At 42.1% G+C, this 25,674-nt stretch overlaps 2 protein-coding genes across 3 annotated transcripts; both read right to left on the reverse strand.

Moving 5' to 3' along the window:
* Window positions 1-1,688: 1,688 nt before the first annotated feature.
* nfatc2ip (nuclear factor of activated T cells 2 interacting protein) lies at window positions 1,689-23,844 on the reverse strand. 2 transcript variants are annotated; one of them, XM_080775832.1, is made up of 11 exons: window positions 23,775-23,844; window positions 18,610-18,723; window positions 17,709-17,822; window positions 15,775-15,903; window positions 14,994-15,060; window positions 14,603-14,714; window positions 14,228-14,326; window positions 5,669-5,861; window positions 3,779-3,923; window positions 2,645-2,760; window positions 1,689-2,269 (listed from the first exon to the last, which is right to left on the reverse strand). In XM_080775832.1, exons 2-11 carry the CDS (start codon window positions 18,721-18,723, stop codon window positions 2,102-2,104), a joined length of 1,257 nt encoding a protein of 418 aa, XP_080631958.1. In that variant the 5' UTR covers window positions 23,775-23,844; the 3' UTR covers window positions 1,689-2,101. The 2 variants fall into 2 exon arrangements, with proteins under 2 accessions (XP_080631958.1, XP_080631959.1); XM_080775833.1 differs by having other exon boundaries at window positions 14,603-14,709; window positions 14,992-15,060.
* On the reverse strand, window positions 10,004-12,517 carry LOC308324356 (type II inositol 1,4,5-trisphosphate 5-phosphatase-like; the record flags this gene model as incomplete). Its single annotated transcript, XM_080776398.1, has 1 exon — window positions 10,004-12,517. One exon carries the CDS (start codon window positions 12,515-12,517, stop codon window positions 10,004-10,006), a length of 2,514 nt encoding a protein of 837 aa, XP_080632524.1.
* Window positions 23,845-25,674: the final 1,830 nt, after the last annotated feature.

Genomic DNA, 25,674 nt, shown 5'->3' on the forward strand with positions numbered 1-25,674 from the left:
CCATTACAGATTAATTTGGTTCCATATACACTATCAGAGATTACAGACCCGTACAGTACACTATAGAGTCTGCACTTTCAGAGTTACAGACCCCTCCATTATCCCATGCGATAAGGGTCCATTTGGTTCATAACCAGCCTATATCATGTAGTAGCTCAAAATTGGTTATAGTATAGCTCGAGATTGGTTTATTTGTCTTTTTCCCCTTCTTCAAGCAGCATTAGCAAAGAAGTGCAAGGCCAAATTAGTTTCTCCAAAGGAAAAAAAAAAGATAAATGAATAAAAATTAAGATTATATACATCAATCAAAATAAATCCTAAACCTAAATCAATTAATGACAACAAAAACAAGCATAACCAGGTGAAATTGTATAAAAGAGCAGCTCAGTTAATCTATTCTAGTGTATCGATCCTCTTGGGAGTTAAAAACTCTAGAACCCCCTCAAGGAGCCTTGGCTGGGGCCCGGAGTCGGACAGAACCCACAATGAGACTATAGAGCAGTGGTTCCCAAACGTCTCAAGTCGAGACCCAGAAGAGAGACTAGACCTTTACCCAAGACCCAAACTAGTGAAAGCTTGTAGATCGGCTATTTGTCTTTGATTTCTTCATGAAATTACTGAAAAGAAACCATTGAACGTCTTTAATTCATGAAGAATGATGTTTTGGGATTTGAAATAAAAATGTTAAATAAAATGTAGGAAAGAAAAACTGAAAGTAAGGGACCCATAAAAATGTGTCCGCAACCTACAAATGGGTCCCGAGCCAAGGTTAGTGGGAATACAGTTATTATATAGTGGGGAAACACTATAGACCAGATGTGCCCAAAAGGTAGATTGTGATCTACCAGTAGATCACAAAGGCTGTGCAAGTATACATGACATGCCCCAAAAGCACACACACACACACACACACACACACACACCTGCAGTAGACAATGATCAAATAATAATTATTGTATTGTCGATGTCGGGTGGAAAATTGTCCATTTCTCACGATCAGACGATAGGACAATAGCCCCACATCCTCCTGGTGGGGGCTCCTTACTGATAGGAGAATAGCCCCACGTCCTCCTGGTGGGGGCTCCTTACTGATAGGTCCTCCTGGTGGGGGCTCCTTACTGATAGGTCCTCTTGGTGGGGGCTCCTTACTGATAGGTCCTCCTGGTGGGGGCTCCTTACTGATAGGACAATAGCCCCACGTCCTCCTGGTGGGGGCTCCTTACTGGTAGGACAATAGCCCCACGTCCTCCTGGTGGGGGCTCCTTACTGGCAGGTCTTCCTGGAGGGGGCTCCTTACTGGCAGGTCAGTCAATAGGACACAATGGCATTGACAACATACAACATGTGTGCGGGGAGATTTAATTGGCATAACTACTAAATTCAAATTGTGGCGAAAATGGGGTAAAAAAGTCAGACAGAATTAACCAATACAAAGTTTCTGCTTGATAGATATGTTGGTTGTGCTAAATTAGGTTTCCCCATGATAACCGTCTACGTTCTGTTGTGACACCACGGCAGTCTTTACGATTTAACAAGTCACATTTTCATTATTGCTAATCATCATCATGACATTAAAACATTACAATATTACATTATAATAATAACGCATACCATAATTACAAAGAACAGTCAACTCAAAATAACTGTTTATTCATTAAAATAATTATGGAAATTATGGAATAACGGAAACAATGCACAGGGAAAAAACTAATACTTTTATAATAATGAAAAAGGTAAGTGCAACAATACAATTAAAGATGAAATGCCGTAATGTGTACTTTTTCTGTTCTGTATGAGAGTATGTTAAAATATTTAAATACGTCTTCCCTGTGTATTTTGGGTTTCGTCCTGAAAGCCTTCGGGTCAAAAGGCCCAAACGAAATACACCACTTTAGTGACATCATAGCGCTAAGCCCTCTCCCATTATCATACAACAGCTGTGGGCAAGGCTTAAGCTCAGGTGGGTGGTGCTACGTTGAAAACCAGGTACACTTAATGAACTGGTGGGTGTAGCCACATTAAAAAAAGAGTACCTGATAATCATGTTTTAGGTGTGTGTGTGGGGGGTGGGGGGGAATCACAGCACTCCATCTTTTAATATTCACGCCCACACGTCGATGACGTCACCGTCCTCCATGTCGAGCTGGGAGGGGGTCTGGCTGTGGGTGATGGTGGTTCCGTCGAAGCAGAAGACCACCTTGGGCCGGCGCTTGGTGGTGGCGTACGTGCTGGAAATGTACTGGCAGAGCACGGAGCCCAGGGCTGTGTCCTGGCCAAACACACAGAGGGAACCAAAGGCAACATTATTATGTCCCAAACAAACCCAGTGGTGGATTCTTTTTATAACTTAACAGTATCAATCAATATAGAAATACTCTGTTAAGTAAAAACTAAAAAGTACAGAATTAAAAATGTAAAAGTAGATAAGTATTGTTATCAAAATGTATCAAGTTTTAAAATGTATAAACATCTTTTGAAAAGCTCACAATGTGTCGCTTCGTGGCGCATTGTGAGCTTGTAGATCTGCTATTTTCAAATCGCCGAAATGTATATAGGGCTGAAGTGGTTAATGTTTGTTCTGTAATAACAATCGACAAAGTAACTAAAGTTTTAAAATAATAATTACGTAAAATGTTTTACACACTCTGTGCAGGGAGTAGGTCTGTGCTGCACTCCTCTCCTTGTTCTGAATCCTGATGCTGATGATCCCATCGTCGTTCTCATCCGCCTCTTTATTCTCCTCTTCGATTATCACACAGTCTAGTACGGAGTGAAAGAAAACAGGCGAGATGAAGATGAGCTGTGAACTGAAGCCTCCATTTAAAGACTTTTTCAGGCTTTAGTTACGTTAAGAGAGAGATGAAGCCAATTACATATTGTATGAAATTGTGTCACAGATGAAACATTCTCATAGATTTCATAGATAGCTTCATAGGCTAGTCTGTTTGGAGGTAGTAGAAAACTTTTAAGCATGTTGCGCTCGGCTAAAGGATAACTTGCATCTATGAGTCATTACATTGTCAAAATTGGTCTACATTTTTCCAAGTCCAAAGAATAACAAAAACAGTAGGTCTACAAGCTGTGTCGAGATCTGCAATGTTCCATATAGGTCGCACAAGAAGTATACAGTATAGGGCTTAAGTGGTTAAGACAGCACTATGTAACCTTCCTCTTCTACCCTGGATTTGAACCCAGTTTCCTGCACAAGTGCTGACAGTTTTACCATTGCAAAAACCGGGCCCCCTAGCTGTGGAATGCCCTGCCTATTAATCTAAGACTTGCAAAATCTGTGTCATGTTTTAAATCCCTTCTGAAAACCCATCTTTATGTTAAGGTCTTCTCTTAAATTCCCTTTGCTTATCTTATTCAATTCTTTCTTCATGTGTATGCCTTCATTTTGTGTTTGCTGTTTTTTTTGTGTTCTTTTTACTGTGACCCCATAGTTTGTTATTATGTTGTTGTTTTTACCCTGTTCTGTAAAGCACGTTGTGACCATGTCTATAAATGTGCTATATAACAACCTGTTCTGTAGTAAAGCACTTTGTGACCATGTCTATAAATGTGCTAAATAAATAAATGCATTATCATTACCAGGAGGTATGATATCATACAGATAGGACAAAATAAATAAAAAAAGTTGACATAGTGCCACTTAAACATGTCTAAAAAACAGACGAGTGTGGCGTGTATGTGTGTGTGTGTGTGTGTGTGTGTGTGTGTGGGGGGGGGGGGGGGGTCTCGGAACTTGCGCTGTATTGTACAAATGTACATGACCCACCTATGATGTCGGCGATGCCGAGGCTGAGCTCATTGGCTGAGGAGTCCGTGGGCAGTTCTCTCTCCTTCCTCAGCAAAAGGATACGGGAGGGCGGGACTTTGATCTTGATGGACAGCTCTTCCACTGCCTTGCTCAACGGCGCAGACTGAAAGCGTAAAGCAAGTGTTAATAAAGCACCAAGAGTGCTGTAAGTGAGAAAACTCACTCTTCTCTATATCGTCACGTTCGGGCAGAAACCTCCGATCTCCATATTCTAACTTTTTGTGTTTTGGACTTTTTTCATAAATTAACACCCTCCTTGATGCGAAAGTATCAAACGTAGCAGATCCACAAGCTCGAAATGTGGCGCGACGAGTTTGTGGATCTGCTACGTTTGCCATTTTTTTATCGGAATCCTGAAAAGTAACCGTTTTGGAGTGTAAATTCTGCCTCAAATTCGAGCGTGGGTTTTGGGGTACGCTCACTTCAGCAAGTGATCGCAAACAGCTGTTCCTTGCGTAATTTCAGTCGTTTCGTTGATAAATGTTGACGGCTGAAATCAATCTGGCACGCCCTATGAAATCAAGCCTCGCCCTCGTTTTTGTGACATGAACAACTGCAATATGACCAAACAACGTATGGAAACCATAGTTACATGATGGAAAGCCAATAAAAGTTTCTCCCTCTCGCCTCGCTTGCCTGTCAATCTGTCATGCACGCACGCACCTATGCAAGTGTGCATTTTGGCACACTGGAAAGAAACACCAGTAGGATTACTCTGTGAGGCTACAACTTTTGTTATGTATAGGCTACATTAATCACATATCACAGTTACATCGTCATGAATGGAATAGGTTTGTACTTTGTAGGATATTGATTTAACCCAAGGCAGCCAGAAACGCATAATCGACGTTTATGCCTTGATCACTGATTGATGAATGAATGGCATGCATAAACATAAATGCATAGCCTACTGGATGAATGAGGATGATGAAGGCTGGTGTTCCTGTGAAGATATCACCTGTATCCTGCAGAGTCAGACCGGCACAGGTTTGGAGCATGTGGTTTCTATCCTTAACTCAGCCCGTTGTACATAACACCAGACGTAACCTATACTGTAGCTTATCTAAGTTTGGAGACCTCACTGTCCATGACTAGATTTAAACAGCGGCGACGCTGGTCCCGACTCCCGAAAATTCTCTCCCATAAGCAGATGATCTGCATGGACCTGCAATTTATCTGAATGACTGTTAAAGCACTTTAATTAGGTGAACGATTAAGCACCTATAACTTAGCCTATAATTATCATTGCAAAGAGGCAGGCTATATGCACTTGGATATAAAATAGGCGCGCGTGTCCAACTCCATTTATAGGCGTCTCATCTCCCGCTGCTGTACCGCGGTCAAAATCATCTCGCAGACTCGTACATACTGTATGCACCCGCTGCTCGCATGTTTTAACAGAGCCATGCAGTAAAGCATCGTTTGATTAAGAATCAAACGATTAAGCATCAAAGCATTGGATGGTAGTTAGACAGAGAAGATGAAGTGGAGTAGAAGTAAACGTATTGGAAATTGGAAATACTCAAGTAAAGTACAAATACCTCAGAATTGTACTTAAAGTAAAGTAGGCCTACTTAAGTGAATGTGCTTAGTTACTTTAGTTTCCACCACTGGGAGAAAGGCTCTACGTCCTTCCGGTGGGGGTCACTCGTTGGAAGGGCGAGTCAGAATACAACAGCGGTGACAACATGCAGAAATGTGTGTGGGGAGGGAATAATTTGCATAACTAAATTGGGGAGAAAACGGGGCCCAAATAACAATTCACACACTTTGTGCAAGTTCAAGCTCAACCTCATGTACAAAGTGTGTAAGCAAAGACGACGTGTCATCATGGCGTCAGTGACTTACAGACGGCACCGTGATTTTGTGCAGGACAGAGCGCCAGCGGAACTTCAGGGTGATCTCCCTGTCGTCATCTTCGTCGTCGAGGTGGATGCTCCCCATGGTCGGCGTGGAGGGGGAGCTGCCGTGTCGCCTGGCTCTTTTCAGCGGCGACGTGAGGAGGCGGGACCCCAACACGTTCAGCTTTCTGTTCATCTCGCTGACATGCACAGACAAGAGGGAGCGACATAGGGGCGGGGGGGACCACAGATTATTAGCCAGATTATTAGCTTAACCCATTTTGGGCGGGAACCCCATTTGGTGTTAGCATTATGTTATGCTTTAGCTATTGAAAAATAGCAGATCTACAAGCTCATAGCTTGTAGGTCTGCTATTTTTCAAAAATCTAAGAACGACTGACATAGAAACATAGCTTTTTCAGAAAACTGTCAGGATGTAGAAGACATTTTTAGAATCTGATCTCAGGTCAAATGGGTTAATGTGCAACATTGTTTTCTCACTCAACAGTAAACAAACATAGTACAAACAAGTGTGTATCTGCACATTTTGAAAGATACAATTTAATGACAAATATTACATGAGAGGCAAATACAAGCTCACAAAACTTGTAGCTATTTTCACAATATTTGTCTGGAAAAGAGTCAAACTAAATGCAATGCCTAAAATTCCAAGTGCTTCTCAGCACCCTAACCCTAAGCCAGTTCAAATACGATTAATTAAGAAAGGTTGAGTTAGCCTATAGTGGTCCTATCAGTGGTCCGGGCATCCCCAGGGATCCCTGGGGAGGTTCAAGGGGGTGTAAAGCTAAATTATGTATGATGGCATACATTTCAGTAAACCCTATTTCTGAATTTGGCTATTCGAAAATAGACGACGTACAAGCTTTGATACATAACTCTGATCTACAAAGCTCACGATGCAATACAAGCTTACAGTGTTTAGATCAGCATTTCAGCAGAAAATCACTCTTGAGTTGTGTGAAGTGAGGGGCGATCTTATACATCATCACATTCCGTGCTCAGCCAATCAAATCATCACATTCTGTGGTACACAACTACATACAGACACACAAAGCAGAGCATAGGAGCTAGTGCCCCTCAACAATGGTGAAACATTTGAAATAATCTTGAAAGATTTAACAATTCACAAATCTTATAGTGGTCCCTGGTACAAATAAGGTGGCCTGTGGCCAGCATCATGAATTTGGGGGTCCTTGACATGAAAATGTTAAGAGAAACACTGCTATAAATATTCGGCTTGGCATATCTTATTATCTTGGCTCCGACATTGCTCCTTCGGACATTATCTACACAGGTTGCAAGTTCCTCTTATTTTGTACCAAATCACAGCAGAATGTATGTAAAGGCACTTCATACAGTGCAGGACTTTCACATTGACCTAATTTATAGTGAGCACATGTCCAGTTTATAAATTTGGGGAAGAGAAGCTGTGTTGCATGCAGTGGTGGAAAGTAACTAACTACATTTACTTAAGTACTGTACTTATTAAGTACAAATTTGAGGCATTAGTATGTTAAGTGAATATTTCCAATACTTTTTTCTACTACACTACATCTATATTATATGTATTCTTTGAAGAAAGGTCTGTTGATCTTCCAGGATAACTACTAAACGTAGTTTGGCATAAAACATACTAGTGTGGGTTCCATGTGTATTTGGGTCTTCATGTGAACGGCCCATGACAGTGTTCAGCTACGACACATCTGTGGCGTTAAGCCCGGTTAAAGCAGAACTATGCAACTCTTCTCTTCTGAGAAGTGGGTTGTAGGTGGACAGCGGGTTGACTCTGGTCTGCGCCTCCCTCCGCTCAGAGCTTACATGGATGACATTACAACGTTGACCACCACCAACGTTCTATGCACCATGCAGGAAGGAGGCTGCTCAGAAAGCTGGAAGAGAACATCAGTTGGGCCTGTATGAAGATCAAACCATCCAAGTCACGAAGCATCTCAATCGTGAAGGGAGTGCTGACCTGAAATTCTTCATCGGAGAAGACCCAATCCCAACAGTGTCTGAGCAGCCTGTAAAAAGCCTTGGCAGGTGGTATGATGCAAGCCTGAAGGACAAAGACCAGGTGCAACAATTGCGTAAGGACATCAGCAGTGGCCTACAGTCCATTGACAACACCCAACTGCCTGGAAAGCTAAAGGCCTGGTGCTTGCAGTTTGGACTCCTACCCCGGATGTTGTGGCCCCTCACAGTTTATGAGGTACCAATCTCAACTGTGGAGAAGTTGGAAAGAACAGTCACAGGCTACATCAAGAAATGGCTTGGAGTTCCACGATGCCTTACCACCATAGGCCTCTACGGAGATAGCATCCTCAAGCTGCCCCTCACCAGTCTCACAGAGGAGTTCAAGTGTGCAAAAACAAGACTCCAGATGACACTGAATTAATCTAGAGACCCAGTGGTGAGCAACAATGCACCAAGCTTAGCAACTGGGCGTAAATGGAGACCAGCTAAAGCAGTGGAGGAAGCAACAGCAGCCCTCAAACATGCTGACATTGTGGGCTATGTCCAGCAAGGAAGAGGAGGCCTTGGGCTAACAGCCACCCCCTCAGCCTGGAGTAAGGCCACAGCACCAGAACTGCGGAAAATGGTTTCCATAGGGCATGTGCCCTATGTTCCACGGCAGCCACCCTCAGGCACATTCTCACAGGGTGCAAAACCAGTCTCACCCAAGGACGTTATACATGGCGTCACAACCAAGTCCTAAAGGTCCTTGCATCCACCCTGGAGGACAAACGAGCTGCCACCAACTCTCTACCACCACCAGCATCCAACCACCAACGGGCAACTACCTTTGTCCGGAAGGTGGCTAAGGTGACCAGGAGCTGCTCCACACTCTTAGGTATGTGCTTGCACAAAGGAATTTACATCTTATCCTGTGTTTGATAAACTGCCCTGGATTTGAACCCGGCAAGTGCTGAAATCGTTACCATTGAGCTAATAGAGCCTTGCCTGCTTGCTCAGAGATAAATTGAATCTTGTGCCAGATCCTGTGAGACATGACCTCTGACACGATCTAAATTCCTCAATAGAAAAGACAAGATACAACCACCCCAATTGTATATGTTGTATTATTGCATACTCATACAAATTGGACATTTTTATTAATTAAAAAAAAAGTTACATAGTGGGGCTTTAACCTCCATAATTTACAAACTCATACGCGCTCTTATCATACTACATACATCACGATATGATGATGTATGATGATCATACATCGGCCAATCAAATCATCACATTCCGTGCTACAAACACATTCCGTACTCAAACACACCTACACACAAAGCTGTGCATAGGAGGGGCTAGCGTAGTCAAAATATATAAAACCGAGTTACTTCCTTGGCCTATTGCTGACCAGCGGCAGTTTGTGAGATTAGCCACGGACGACGAAGAGACAAACGCAGAGACAGACCAGAACTATTTCTAGACAGCTCACCTCCTACAGAGCCACTGCGTATAAACAAACAAGATGGTGTCTAATAACGGCATGGCTTCCCTCCCTGTGGATCTGTAACGTCTGTCTGAGATTAACCCTGGACACTGGACAGACAAAAAGACAGGCAAAAAAGACAAGGACCCTCTTCTAGACAGCTCACCTTACCACAGAGCCTAGCTGTAAAAATGTCTGTGCACAACCTGAAGATGAAAATCCCACAGCGAGCCAAATAAACAACAAAGACAAACACAGGGGGCAGACATACATACACACAAAGCCGCACGTTGGAGCGGTTAACACCACTCAAAAACATAATACAAGCCTAAACTGGAACTGAATGCTGAAAATCCGCACGGCATCGGATGTGAGATTACATCCAGTGTGGTTTGATTCCACCGCGTCCTTGCCCTGATTCTACATTGTGCAGCGGAACAAGTGGTTGGCGGTTTGCAATGACATCACCCACCGGTCAAACTGGACAGTAGATTTCAATGGCAGACACACACTGTAGTATTTTACATACATGGCTTTTTTCCATTAACCTCGTTTGGAAAGATAAAACAAAAAGACTGAAGATCTACTGAAGAATAAGCTAAATAGTACATTTTATTTTGCAAGCCATAATAGTAAAACTATGATTTACATGTACACTTATGACATATCCTGGTCACAGAAACCCTCAATCCTTTCATCACATTTGACCTCAATGAGCATATTCAACCATACCGTACGGATAGTCCTACCTGATACATTGACTATGCCATTGGCCTAGGTTACACGGAGACACTAGTAACATAGAATAAATCAATACAATGGATTTCAAATACTGAGCCGATTCTGATTCTTTACGCATTATATTTATGTGTTCACTATTATTTATGGTGAAGTGGGATCCTCAATCAAGAAATGCTGAAAGAATTCCTGCGTCTTCCGCTTTTCCGCCAGGTCCTGCTTTGTAGGGGACCTCAAAAGCAAAGGAGCAACAATGGCGGCCAAAATGGTGACGTCGAGTCGATTTAATGGAGAGTTTTCCAACAGCTTGCAGAGAAAGGCAGCTAAATAGCTGAACACATCCTTATGGGGCCACGGCAACATGGAGATAACCGTCTTACACTCGCTGACATTAGAGCAGCACTCGAGGCACTGCTGATAGAAGGAGTAGGGTACCACAGGAACCGGGAGGGCGTCTAGGAAGAGAAGCAAAGCCTCAGCTACCGAGTGGTTACTGCCAGGGAGAGAATCGGGTACACCTGTGTCAAGGCTATCCCTTATTTCCTGAAATTCCCGGCGGAGCCCAGGCTGCTGAAAGAGGTCCTCCTGGTTGATGGCACTGCGAAGCAAGTGGTCCACCATTGTCCGGATTTCTTTAGGAATAGCCGGAGGCTTGTTGGTGATCGTCGCGCTTTCGTCTGCTGACGACTCGCTCAGTTTGAGGATGGTCTCTCGAGGCACGAGCTGGATGGGCTCCTTCAGATGGCACAGAGTGTGGATGGAGCTGCCGTAGCAGCTGGGCAGGTAGCTGCCGGACACGGTGATGAAGTAGTCCTGTCCCCTTTCCAAGTGGAGCACAAGGACATCATCAATCTCCTGACGGCCCGAGTTGAGCTCGGGAGCCGTTGACCGGTTGACAAAGACCTCCAGGTCGATGTCCATGCGACCACCCTGAGCGATGAAGCCCTTGTGCGGAGTGGCAGTGAGCCAGGGCTTGCAGTAGACGGGCTCATCTAGCTTCTGGATGAACTCAAACTGACACGGGACTTGCCCATTGTTGTGCAATCTCAGCGTCTCCACCTGGTGCTGCATGTATTTCACATCCTTAAAGTGGAACTCTTGCTTGGACAAGGTTATGGACGGAGTGCTCTCCGCCTCCATCTTGTCTATGGTCCGTACAATCTCTTCAAAGGTCTTTTTGTGGGCCTCTTCGTCCACTACCTTGATCCCAATCTCCAGCAGGGAGCTGACTGGCTTGTGATCACTGGCTTTCAGGGTCATGTGGCTCTGGTACTGCAGTTGTCTGATGTTCTTGCCTCGCCACAGGATCCGATCACACCAGGCAGGCACCCGACATTTCTCACTTGTGTCCCACTGGTCAGAGCCTGTGTTGTATTTGTAGGTGGGCTGGAAGTCAATTGCACCCTCAGCAAAACCGATAAATGCGGCCTCCTCATCGATCTGCCTCTTCAGCTGGTCATAGTTGTGCAGTGTTTCAAAGTCCTTCTTAGTGATTAGATTCTTCACATGTTTGACATCAAGGTCACCAATTCTGTAGTTGAGGTCCCCAACCCACAGGACTACATTGTGCTTCATGATGGGGAGGGGGGCCCGCATGGGGTCTAGAGGGTGAAATTGGAGACGGCTGCAAATGTCCTTGTAGTCTTGGTTGCGTCTCTCACACTCGATGTGGGCCGATAGGTGCGAGTTGACCACACAGATGTTGGAGTTGTGAAAGCGAAAGCGTATCGCCACCGCTCCCTTGTTCCCCATTCTGCCCATGATGCCGGTGCCCACGGACTCTGCCTCCACTTCGGAGATGAACTTGGCATGTTCCTTCTTTGCGTAGAACAGCAGCATCATGCCGACCAGACGGACCAGTTTCACCAAAACATACTTGGCTTCTGGGTGTAGAGCCTCGAATACCGCCGTCATCCACTCCGGCTCTCTGGGCGTGTCGTTGAAAAAGAAAGCCGCTTTGCTTAAGTCCAGCTCCTGGAAACCTACACCGTACATGTCGGGGGGAACAGGGCTGCAGCCGAGCCAAGGACGGAGGCTTTCCCTTGGCAACTGGCCGTTCACATTGTAAGTACCGAGGAAGAAACTGAAGTTCTCCAGGTACGTGTAGCCGTCTTCCTTCTTCTGCAGCTCACATCTGATGAGGTGGTTGCGAAATCCACTAAACTGTGGCATGCCCAGCATTTGGGCTTTAGACGGTGCGTGGATGGCCGGTGTGTCGTTGGACGAGCGCACCATGTTGTCCCTGCCTTCAGGATTCCCTTTGCCTGGGCTCTCCGGCTCGGACTGCTTTGCCCCACTGTCAGCACAGATGCACTCCTCTAGTGATCCCTTTTTGTCCGTCCTCGATGGTTTTCCTGTTTTCCGGTGTTTATTCATTTTCGTCAGGGCCTGTTTTACAACTCTTTTGCAGAGCCACTCAAACATCGGTACCTGCGAGGGAGACTTGCAGACATCACTCCAGGCCCGGTTGACTTCACTGAGAAAGAGGCGTGAATGGGAACCACAGGGGAGTTTAAGCTCCAGCCCCTCCTTCCGGATGCGTACTCTTAACCTGGTGTCAGCACCCACAACCTCTAGTTCATCTGGTGGCGACGCCTCCACAACAGCAAATTCATAGGATATCGGAATGATGTCCTCGAGTGACACATCAGTGACCATCCTCCTGTGGTTGCACGCAAAAGGCCTGTGGGGAAGAGGGGAAATAGAGAGTCTTTTCTTTCATCATCAGATAAACATTGTCTGTAACTTACCACACCTGGTGTGAATGAGCGCCTTCCAACGGTTTTCTCTCGAGTGCCTCACACCCGCACACCTGCCGTGACTCTTTTTATTCCTTCGGCATTACATCACTCTGTTAAGCCCACACCCTCTCATTTGACAGGCATGTATAATAGCCAATAGGGGAGTTTGGACTGGGTTGTGTTATGACAATACTGATGACGCCAGTTTTTCCCAAATATGGAGGCACGGTGGGACGACGGATCTGAGATGATGCTATTGCAGGCGCTGGAGTGGCACAGGGCAAATGTTGCAGCCCACCACCGCAGAGACTATGGTGGGCCTCAGGCTTGACCAAACGTCACATGCTCATCCGAAGACTCAGGTGGGTCCCTGTTAGGTGCTGGAAGCAGATTGTGGCTCTCCTACTGGCTGTGAAGGCAGCAGTCAGGCATTTCTCTGGTAGTGTGTTTGGCACGGTTATCTCCTTCCATGGACTGCACTGCAACAGGCAAGGTCTGGCTTGTCAGTGACTGGAAGGATTGAGCATAACATGTCTGTTGAGCTTAGTTCAGTTGAGCTTAGTTCGGTTGAGCTTAGTTCTGTTGATCTTAGTTCGATGGCACGAGATTCGAAAGATGAAAAGTTCAGTTCATTCATTTTTTTATTAAAATAGGTGATCGCCAAGCCCACAACAACACTGCAGCATGACATGTTGAGAGCTTGTAGATCTGCTATGCTTCAAAGCCATGTGCTTGAGCTCCACGATTCACTGACTCAATATTTAACCCCCACCCCGGGCCCTGTTGTGGAAGCTTTGAATTTGTCTCCGTTATAGGCGTAGAACCTTCGAAAAAACTATCGACAGCCCTAGTGTGTTGCTGTATTCCAATTGGAGCTATGGGTCTGACCTGTGAGTGTGTGTGTGAGTGAGTGAGTGAGTGAGTGAGTGAGTGAGTGAGTGAGTGAGTGAGTGAGTGAGTGAGTGAGTGAGTGAGTGTGTGTGTGGTCCATTGAATGCGTTGGCTGCGTTTGTACAGCTTTCTCAGTCAACCCATTGTTAGGTTGGCTGAGTACCTGCTATCAAAATACCTGCTATAAGAGTCAACTGCAACTACAGCAACAACTGTTGTTACATTGGGAAAGGTTTGTAGCTAAGCTATCACCTTTCAAGACTTGTTCAGGAATGGGGGTTTGATAGCATTGGCTAAGTTTCGTCATTCAAGTGCTACATTGTCCAACTAGATCTTCAGGGTCTTCAAGATCTTCAAGGACCGACCCCTTAGCAGAGAGACCTGAAGCAGGGACCCTCACAAGCTTTATAGATACAGTTGATTCACTGTTTTGTATCACTGTATCACTGTGTTTTATTTTAGTTTTTTTGTTTACACCAAACCTCTTTGTCGAAAATAGTCTATCTACAAAGTACAAACGTATGATGTGCCACGCAGCAAAACATTGTAAACTTGTACATCGGCTATTTTTTAAGTGTTCATGTAAAAAGAAAACTTCTACCACACGTAGATTCAAATTTGTTCATGTAAATCAAGGACATCTTTTTGGGTCACAGGCTCAAAGGTTTGGGAACCACTGCCCAAGATCACTGGGAATATCCAAAAGAATCAACTCCAGCAGAATGCTCCAACTCACCTAACCTTCCGCCGACTGGAGCGTGTGGACCGTGTGGAGGGACTCCCTATGGGCGGTGGTGGAGAGGGCGAGCGGATGATAGTGTCTAACACCTTCTGCCTGCAAAACACGAGAAAGAGAGAGAGAGAGAAGACGCATTGTGAGTATGTAGATCGACCAATTTGTGACACTCTTGTGGGGCATTAATTTACGAAAACATAAACATACGTGGTTCAACATTAAAATTTCATTGACCCCCATAACTCTGAGTGTTTCCAGTGAGCCGACATGCAACACCCTGACTCTATGTGACCAGAATGGAAGAGAGCCTTCATCAGTATCATCGGTAACCGGTGTGTGCATAGAGCCCAGTGAAAAGACCTAAAAACTACTCACGGTTGGATGGTGACCTTCTGCGGTGCATCCTCGTCCTCCGAGTCGGTGCTGAGGACAGAGCTGTCCAGCTGGGCCATGGGCTCAGGCAGCACCACATCCTCCGTAAGCTTAACTACAGCATTCAATCAACAAGTTATCAACCCATTAAACCGGGAAAGCATCTGTGTCATTTTAGACTTTATAGCTGACTTTATTTTTTTGAGGAAAAGGAAAAATCTTGAAAGTGTTCATAATAATGCGTGAAACAGTTGGGGAAGTACTGATTTAGAATGCATTTGTAGTATAGAATTGTTTCAGTCGCGCACGCGCACGCACACACACACACACACAGACACAGACACAGACACACACACACACACACACACACACACACACACACACACACACACACCTGTACTAGTGTCAGTATTAACCAGCGTAGCAGCGGGTATCTTGTTGAGATTCAAGCACTTGAACACCTGGAGATGAGAACAGTCTACGATAAGACTTTGACACACATAAAACACAAAATCAATTATGACAACGCGTGATGTAGTGATTGTCATAGTATGCATTTCAACAATAGGGACTCTGTCAGTCAGGAATACAGAGTGTTCTAGGCCTAACAACAATAGGGACTCTGTCAGTCAGGAATACCGAGTGTTCTAGGCCTAACACTAGTATGCATTTCAACAATAGGGACTGTCAGTCAGGAACACCGAGTGTTCTAGGCCTAACACTAGTATGCATTTCAACAATAGGGACTCTGTCAGTCAGGAACACCGAGTGTTCTAGGCCTAACACTAGTATGCATTTCAACAATAGGGACTCTGTCAGTCAGGAACACAGAGTGTTCTAGGCCTAACACTAGTATGCATTTCAACAATAGGGACTCTTGTCAGTCAGGAACACAGAGTGTTCTAGGCCTAACAAAACAGCGTGGATACTTTTGCCTCCTACTCTTTTCTCCCAATTTAGTTATAACTAATTATGCCAACCCATATGAACAAGGTTGAGAACCACTAGTCTAGACGTTCAATGATGCAACGGGCTGTTCCCACGTTTGTATTTCCTGAACAAAAACATCTATGTTTTGCTTTTCTGTGTGAGATGATACATACTTTTGAGGTTTGTTTTGCGCCTTTGCCATTTCACAAAGCTTTCTTAGCCGCTAATCGAACACAGTCTTTTACCTTGTTGGAATATATGGGCACCGGGGCGCTAGCAGAAAGGTCAACCATGCGACGGCGTTTGGGCGGGGCCATCACTGGAGCCGTCTCCACGTCGCTGTCACTGTTGACCTCCACATCACTGTCAGGCATCTGAGTGAGATAATAAGTTATAACTATAGGGTCATGCCAATATCCAACATTACATAATGCAGTTCTGCATTTATTTACCGTATGCATTTATGTATGTATCTATTCATAAAGTTGCGAAGTGTGAAAAGTTGCGAAGTGTGAAAAGTTGCGAAGTGTGAAAAGTTGCGAAGTGTGAAAAGTTGCGAAGTGTGAAAATGGCATTTTTATATAAAAAATAATAATAATGATTTGAAGTAGGACGAAGACTCTGGATCTTCATAAAGGATGTTGAAAAAAAAAACATGCAGTACCAGGGTTTCATAATGTCATGGTCATCGATAGGTAATGTGGTAAACATTGTGAAATTTGATGTTGTATAGTACAACAACAAATTTCACAATGTTTAAAACGGCTAAACGGCACAATCGAGAAAACGGCAAAACGGCACAATCGAGAAAATAGCAAAATCGAGAAAACGGCAAAACGGCACAATCGAGAAAACGGCAAAATCGGCAAAACGGCACAATCGAAAATCTAAAATATTGACTCAGTCAGTGAGAAATTCTCATAGTTTTAGGCCTGGCCCCAGCAACAAAGAAAAGAAAAACAACAAAAATGTTCTGCCACAATAATCGTATTGTGGAGATTTTAATTTATTGTGAAAATTGTCCTCTCATACACTTGGATGAATTGGCTTTTGTTGAGCTGCAAATTCAGTAACAACACTTAAAGACATAGTGAAGTGAAAAATACAGGAATTTGATTTTGTAATTTCACTCTGAAACGGAAAGCTGTGCGTTTTTCAGAAGGTCGCATCCCTCCAGGGATCTGCTACAATGTAGCGGATGCACTACATGCACGACACATGCAGTTTGTTTGTTTACAAAGTCGCAGAGAGACGGGCAGAAAAGCTTGTGGCTTATTTCTAAACTATAATGTTTTCAGATACATATTTTAGCGTGTGTACGTTTAAATCGAGTAATACACTGTCTGGATGTAGAAGTTGTAAGTAGTAGTTCTGTAAACAGAAGCAGCTGTGTTTGGACGGACGTAAGTAATTAAAATTGTATTTTTATGGATACTCGATATAAAAATACACAACAATGGAAATGTTCCCATTGTTTTGCCATCCATTGTTAGGTACGCCCATATGATGACCACGGATATGGTCTAAAAGTGCGAAAACCTTATTTTTCATTTCAGTAGGATTAAACCCACTACTTGATAAAACAGACCTGTAAAGACCGCATTCAATACAGATTAATAGCAACTTAAAGTATACTACAATCAACTGAATGCTTGTGACCTGTGCTATTTTGCACCTTATGTCTTTTCTCATGTACATACCTGATGCTATCTACCAATGCGTTACCACTTTCACACCTTGTGATTCATTTATAGTATGTAAATCTATGCTTTATGTGTGCGCATAGATAGATAGATCTAGTCTCGCGTTACCAGACTGTTGCCTCCACGATTTCCAAACGCTTCATCATACAATCTGGGCCAACGGAAGAGCTATCATGCGTAAGCGATAAAGCGGAAGTGGAGTCTCCTCGCCACTTCCATTTCGTCTTTACAGTCGCACACATTTATCCTAATATAAACAGAAAACATCTAAGCATATATAGCTTGTTGCTTAGCAGAAAAGGAAATAAAAAAACAAGCTCTAAAGATATTTAAAAATATATTTTCGTGAACGGAAATGGCAGTCCCAGAATCTATATAGCATTCGGAGATTGTGGAATAGTTGTCTGACTACGCGAGACTACTTCACTGCCCATGTACCCGTCTAACTACTTCAAAAGAGTTTAAAAACCCTTTACCTTGTCTGAATATGTGGGCGCCGGGGCGATTGCTGGAGGTTTAATACCACGCCGGCTGCGTTTTGGTGAGCGAATCACAGGGACAAACTCCACGTCACTGTCACTATCAGACATCTGAGAGAGAGAAAATAAAATGAAGACAAATTCATGCTTTATCGCATACTGGTGCTGTGCATCGGAAATGGCAGACCCACAACAGAGCATGCATCTCAAATGATTGCAACAAAAAAAACAAGATTAATTAATTAATTTAGTACTGGATTCTTTATTTTGTTTTTTGTTTTTGAATGATTAAAATGGAACAATAGACTTTCTCAAATTATTTTTTGTAACAAGCACCATTAATATGACACTGTGGGGTAAAAAACTGACTGACTGAGTCAATATTGTAGGGCTGGGCGATAAACATTGTGAAATTTGATGTTGTACTATACAACATCAAATTTCACAATGTTTACCAATTACCTATCGATGACCATGACATTATGAAACCCTGGTACTGCATGTTTTTATTCCATTTCAACATCCTTTATGAAGATCCACAGTCTTCGTCCTACTTCAAATGGCATTTTTATATAAAAAATTATAATAATGATGATGAATAGATAAATAAATCATACGGTAAAAAAATGCAGAACTGCATTATGTAATATTGGATATTGGCATGACCCTATAGTTATAACTTATTATCTCCCTCAGATACCTGACAGTGATGTAAGCTCTAAAGATATTTAAAAATATATTTTCGGAAATGGCAGCTTCCTTACTCAGCTCGTGGGGGCTATAGTCCCAGAATCTATATAGCATTCGGAGATTGTGGAATAGTTGTCTGGCTACGCGAGACTACTTCACTGCCCATGTACCCGTCTAACTACTTCAAAAGAGTTTAAAAACCCTTTACCTTGTCTGAATATGTGGGCACCGGGGCGATTGCTGAACGTTTAATACCACGCCGGCTGCGTTTTGGTGAGCGAATCACAGGGACAAAGTCCACGTCACTGTCACTATCAGACATCTGAGAGAGAGAAAATAGAAATAGAAAGACAAATTCATGCTTTATCGCATATTGGTGCTGTGCATCGGAAATGGCAGACCCACAACAGAGCATGCATCTCAAATGATTGCAACAAAGAGCTCAAGATTAATTTATAGTACTGGATTCTTTGTTTTGTTTTTGAATGATTAAAATGGAACAATAAACGTTCTCAAATTACTTTTTGTAACAAGCACCATCAATATGACAGGAAAAATCTAATACAAACTACGATTGTGCCGTTTGTCATGTGCATTGTGTCAATTCCATGGCCACTGTTCCCCCACAGTTAGGTTTGGCCTACTTTGTGAATAGTTCTTGAACAGCTCTTTTTTTATTTCATAGTCTGTAAATGGTACTGAAAGTTAGTGTTAAATATCTGGTAAATTATTCTTTAAAAAAAATTCACAATACCTGGCTGTGGATCTATGTGGATCCACACATGCATTTAAACAATACACTGTTATCTCTAGTATCTAAGGAGAGATCTTGAGCTCCAGTTCTATGAAAGAGCTTGTTATTATCGTTGCTGTCGGGCGAAAACCTGCTATATCCAATCCATGATATTCTAACCTTTTGTCTTTTTTGTAGTAAATTAACGCCCTACTTCATATTACAGTGTCATACATCAAAAGTAGCAGATGCACAAGCTCGAGATGTGGCGCAAACGTGTTTTAAGCATTAAGCTTGTATAGATCTGGTACTTTAGCTATTTCTTAATGTGTTCGCTGAAAAATTACAGTCCAAAACAGTTTTGGACATAAGAGGTTTTCACCTGACAATGGCTGGGTTTCCCGAACGCATTTAGTGTAAGACTTGTAGTGCCGTAAATGCTCAGATGCCCTCTAGGCCGCACACAGAAGCCTGTGAACCTAGACATTGCGTGCATAGATGTGCCACGCAATGGTAGGCCTCAGGCCTGGTATGGTAGGCCTCAGGTCTACAATTCTGAAATTAAATTTAATAATATTTGGACTGCTGGACAGCAGGCTCTCTTTACTCTGATTTTTTTTAATATATATATATCACTCATTCTTGAGATGAGGGACAAAAGTGGAAAAAACATGTCCCACACATTATTTATGTTAAAAATAAATGAATTCATAAAAATAAAAGCACTTGCAAAGTTATATGTAATACAGTTGTGTATTCTTATGACATTCATTTCATTATAAATGTTTTCATATTCCATCTGAATTAGTTAAAGCAGGCTCTGTACCCAAAAATGCCTGTATTTAGCCTGTCCCCAGCAAGTGGTCACAATTTCAAACTGCCAAAAAAGTGCCTATACTGTCACAATTACATAAATATACATACTAAATAAAAGTAGATTGTCAACAACATAGCAAACAATATACACAGTTAATTCTCCAATAAATATCTCATATCAAATGTGTGTCCCACGTCTCCGTCAGGTTTTTTAAAAGTCTTAAATTAATCCGAAAATATTGTCGACAGATTTAGCCTGAAGACTCCTTTTCCAAGTCCTGTTTATATTTGTTGCAACAGTGGAGCACCTGGTCTGACAAGCATTCAATTGTTTGATATATTAAACAAACAATGTTGATATCAATGTGGTCACAGTTTTTAGTTTTACATGTCATTACATCTGGTAATAAATTCCTTATCAAGTATTTTCTTCACCAATGTGTTTGGAAGGGTTTCTACTAACATTTCCCTATTTCTTTCCCCTATTTTTTCCCTATTTTTTTTCTTATTTGTTTCTTATTATTATTTCTCATTTCTTATATCTTTCTTATCGGATATGGTTTTAGAACCAATCGCTTAACTACACAGAGCAGGTTGGTAAAACATTTACTGAGAGAGAGAGAGCGAGAGAGAGAGAGATACCTTTGCTGTTTAATTTCTTAAACAGCAATGGTGACTATTTGGAATGGAAGAGGAACTGGTTGAAACTTTGGGAGCTTGCATTGATAATAGTCAATAGTATTCTAGTTGCAGTGTCCTTCATTCATGTCTGTTAAACAAATCGACAACAGAATCAAGTAGTAAGGAAGAATTTAAAAAAACTGTTGATCGTGTATAATCATAGACTTTTTTCCCTATTCTTTTTCTCATTTTTCTTTCCCTATTTTTTCCCTATTTTCCCCCCTATTCTTTTCATATTTTTTTCCCTATTTTCTTTTCCTATTTCTTTTTCCTATTTTGTTTTCCTATTTTTTTTCCCTATTTTTTTCTTATTATTATTTCTCATTTCTTATATCTTTCTTATCGGATATGGTTTTACAACCAATCGCTTAACTAGTTTCAACCAGTTCCTCTTCCATTCCAAATAGTCACCATTGCCGTTTAAGAAATTAAACAGCAATGGTATCTCTCTCTCGCTCTCTCTCTCTCAGTAAATGTTTTACAAACCTGCTCTGTGTAGTTAAGCGATTGGTTGTAAAACCATATCCGATAAGAAAGATATAAGAAATGAGAAATAATAATAAGGGGAAAAAATAGGGAAAGAAATAGGGGGAAAAGTCTATGATTATACACGATCAACTGTTTCTTTCCCTATTTTTTTCTTATTATTATTGCGAACGCACTGAGCACTTACTATGAGACCTAGCAGATCATGTCTGTCCGTGCGTGCGTCTGTGTGTCTGTGTGTCCTCCCTTTGTGCCCATATATGGAGCTGAGTGATTTGTACAGACACAAGTGTCTGTCCCGCTGTTACGTCACCATGACTCAGCCATAACCATATAAGGAGTCCCCAAAGCAGCTATACGTCCAAAACCCAAATATGTACGAGCTGCGTTCGCTTCCCGCGTCTTACTGGTTTCTCATTTCTGTGCAGGACAGAGGACATGAGCGCCATCCTCATCATCTAGGCGTTGGACTAATGAGAGAGCGCCAACACTGGTCTTGTCATCTGACATTGCGGACATGAAACATCTACAGCCAATGAACTTTATATCAACAAATCTGACGTGATCTACAGTATTTAGCCAGGAACAAATACTGTGAAGAGGAGTTCAGTTCCGGAGTTCAGTTCAGCTTCGGGTTCTTTTGGAATCAACAATTGATTATTCTAAATTATATTGATGTATCATTGCGAACGCAGTGATTGCGAAGCAGTGAGCACTTACTATGAGACCTAGCAGATCATGTCTGTCTGTGTGTCTGTCTGTGTGTCCCCCCTTTGTGCCCATATATGGAGCTGAGTGATTTGTGAATCACTCAGCTCCATATATGGGCACAAAAGGGGCAAGGTCCACACATATACAGTAACAGCGGGACAGACACACAGACAGACAGACAGACAGACATGCACACACACAAGCTGCATTCGCTTCACGCGTTTGCGCGTCTTACTTGTACTATAATATTCTGAACCATGTAGCACATTCTCCATGTAAATTGACTTTATACCTACTAAAAATAATGGTTAAACCTTAAACTCTTTTAAGGTATGTTTCTATTTTTCGGTACAGTGATGGTCATTTAAGGGCTATTCACTCATTTTTAAGGTAAATACAGCACGGTATTTAATTGGTCTCCCTGCTGGGTTATTTGAAGTTATAGATTTACAATGTTTCCAAATTATACAGTCCTTTCAAAGCTATCATTATAAAAGTTGGATCCTATTTTTTATATCCATCAAACATCCTCTAAAGTCTCCATTCTATGATGTGGCCTACAATTTGATCTGTACACACCTACACCGCAGTTTGCAGTTCTATCATATTGCATAGTTACAAATCTTATTTGTCTCTCAAAGGGCACCTATGGACGGCTGCAATTCGAAACTGGCCCCCGTAAAATCTGAATCCCCCACCCACCCTTGTTCCCCCTCACTCATGTTTATTTTCCCTTTTTACCTCCTATGATGATTTCCTTTTGACTATATAGTTGTGTATATTCGTACGTCTCCGAATGTTTTGATGAATTGAAAATGGTGGGCCCTATTGTAAACAAGTGTAATGCTTTATGGTGTCGTCCAGTCACTGTTAACAGTTTTTGTATTGAGTTGTACTTGGCATGTACCGTAATTTTGCAAACTGATAATAAATCAATCAATCGGAAATTTACTTTGCAGTAAAGTCATTATTGTACAGTTCTTCAATTGGACATTGATTGTGTTCTGAATTTCTGATATGGCTTAAAAAAAACTATCCCAAAACTATTAATAGTTGCCAACCCCTGCTGCTAGTGTTTGTTCAGTAACAGTTAGGGTCACCATGTCTCTCCAGACTCCAGCTCTTTAGTAAACAGAAAATATATTTTCAGAAGTAAGCTAACCATAGCTCTAATGCGTTAGATGCAACGCATTAGAGCTATGGACCAGAGCTAGTATTACGTTAGGTTAGGCTACATGTGTGCTTGTCTTGTTTATCTCCTAGTATGTTTTGTTTGATCCCAAAACTGAGCGGGTGGCAGACAACACATTGAACAGTGACACTACAAATTTGGAGCTGATAAATAGTTCCCTCTCCTGATTGGGTGAAATGAAATGGGTAACACACCTGAAATTTTATTTTCCCTGCAGTTTACTAAAGAGGACTGAACAAGCACTATTAGAAATTATTATAAAATCAGAATAGATCTTTAACTTTTGTTTTAGCCAAAATACCACTCACTAGCGCTAGACAAAAGTTTCGAATGTGACTCATGACGCGTCGTGTTGACTCGTGTAACCAAACTGTACACCCTCACTTACACTGTAGATTGTGGCCCCGGAGAGTGGAGATTAAAACAATGAATGAGAGAACCATGTTATTAAACGGTGACCGCGGTCTGTGGTCTATTCATATCAAACCCTAGCCCCGCAAGCAGAACCCAAATGTAGTAAAGTTTCTGACACTTTGATTACAATCAAATTTCATAAAAGCTTTATGTAGGGTTCCGAGAGGGGCTAATCAAACCCTAGACTCCCGAACACGAATAAGGCTGATCAGTGATGTCCAAGTCGTTGCTGGAAACTATACATTATGTTATGTATGTTATACATCGTTATATGGCTGCTGTGCAAATATCAATAAAATAACAAATATAAACCAAACAACAACTTAAAATAAAGACTCACGTCTCACGGTCGGTCAGACGGTCGCGCGAATACTTTATTTATCAAAGCTTTGTTTACTATTCTTCAGGAACATTCTCACTTCCGGGTTACGTTCTGGTTACGTTAGACTTTAGGTAGTCTCGCGGTATATCGTTACGTCATGTTGTAGTATTGTTTTGTAGTCGACAGACAGGAACAACAAACGGAACGTCCTTTTCCCTCAAACCGATTTTTCCGGTGGACCATATTGTAAACAAGTGTAATGCTTTATGGTGTCGTCCACAGTTAACAGTCTTTATTGAGTTGTGCTTGAAATCATCATCATCATCATCATCATCATCATATTATCATCATCTTCATCATCATCATCATATCATCATCATCATCATCATCATATCATACTATAATTCAGTCAATGTCTGTCTGAATGTGTGTCAGAAACACCAAACATTCCCACTTTTCACACAGGCATTGACTAGCCCAAACATTTAGATCTAAATGTTTGGGCTAGGCATTGACCTAGCCCTAGAACGGCTCTTGTTGTTACATACAGTATGTAGGCCTACAGTATTTCACATACATGAGCCATAGATCACCCTCCTTGATTTCTGGTAGAACTTTAAGATGTGCGGCCTAAATGTGATAAATGCTCCATTTGTACTCACCCATTAAATAATTCCAAAGACGTGGAGAGAAAAATGGTCCTCTAGTTTTATATCCATGTGAAAGTTCTGGCACAAAACGTGTATTAATAGTCAATTATCTCCGGCCCCCTCGCCCGGAGAGAAAGATGTCCGTGTGCATCTATTGAAAAAGTGGAGATAATTGACTAAATACACGACCATATTTCACTCAGTGAGACGTATCTATGCCTATGATACATGAACATTTATGAAGTATAATTAAATGATCACAGGCATTCTAGGTCTAGGCATTGACCATAATAATATGGAGGTCTTAACGAAGCCCCTTTTCCAATTTAACAAATTATAAATGAATTATGAATTTATTAGTCAATTAAACGTGAAAACACAACAGGTGTAAGGGCTAGTGTACTGTAATTATCCAAAACTGTTAATACATTCTTCAATCAATCCAGTAGCTTATAATGAAATTGTATGTTCTCTCAATTTCAGCGTATAGGCTATACAGTGATCTGTCAAAAGTTCATATTGATATATAAAGAGGAATAATAATATATTCATTGGTTTTAAATATTGTTTTCGGTTAATTGCCCATGAAATCTGGGTCTGATTATGTTGAGGTTAACTGTTGACCTCTGTGTTGGTATAGATGTTCATCTAGTGGCAAAATTTACATTTGTACACTGATTCAAACACAAATGGATTGATTGAAGTCTTTAACCGTTTGCAGAATTACAGAACTTTTTTTTCCTTATCTAATGTGATCCTAGGCTCTACACACCCTCCGTCAACCTAGTAGCGGCCTGCTTGCTGAAGATGTCAAATCTCCAGTCCCCAAAACCTTCATGCGATTTCCCATGGAACATGAAATTGAATAGTTCACAGCTGGCTGTTGGTCTTGTTGGCTTGGATGTCCAAAACTTCCATTGCCCTCTCCACTTTGTCAGTCTTGCAGAACTACTACCGCTACTGGGAGTATCGAACCAGAAAAACTGCAGCCGCAGCACAGCACTCTCTCCGAGCTTATATATCCAGACCAGAGATTGGCTGCTGCTGCAATTTCCATCACTGGGTACAGTACATCCAGTGTACCGTCCACCACCAACCTTCCATCCATAATCTCTGACATGTACTGGAGTATGGATGGAAGCTTGGTGACAAAGGATATGAGTCTGTACCGTCAACAGACCCCATCACACCAGACTATCTTCTGGAGTTAGTCAGTTGCAACTATGAGGGGGACTGTACACATTACAATTCAGTGCACAGTGCATTTC

The sequence above is a fragment of the Protomyctophum bolini genome (assembly GCF_963924005.1).
Source record: "Protomyctophum bolini genome assembly, chromosome: 11".
Lineage (NCBI taxonomy): Eukaryota > Metazoa > Chordata > Actinopteri > Myctophiformes > Myctophidae > Protomyctophum > Protomyctophum bolini.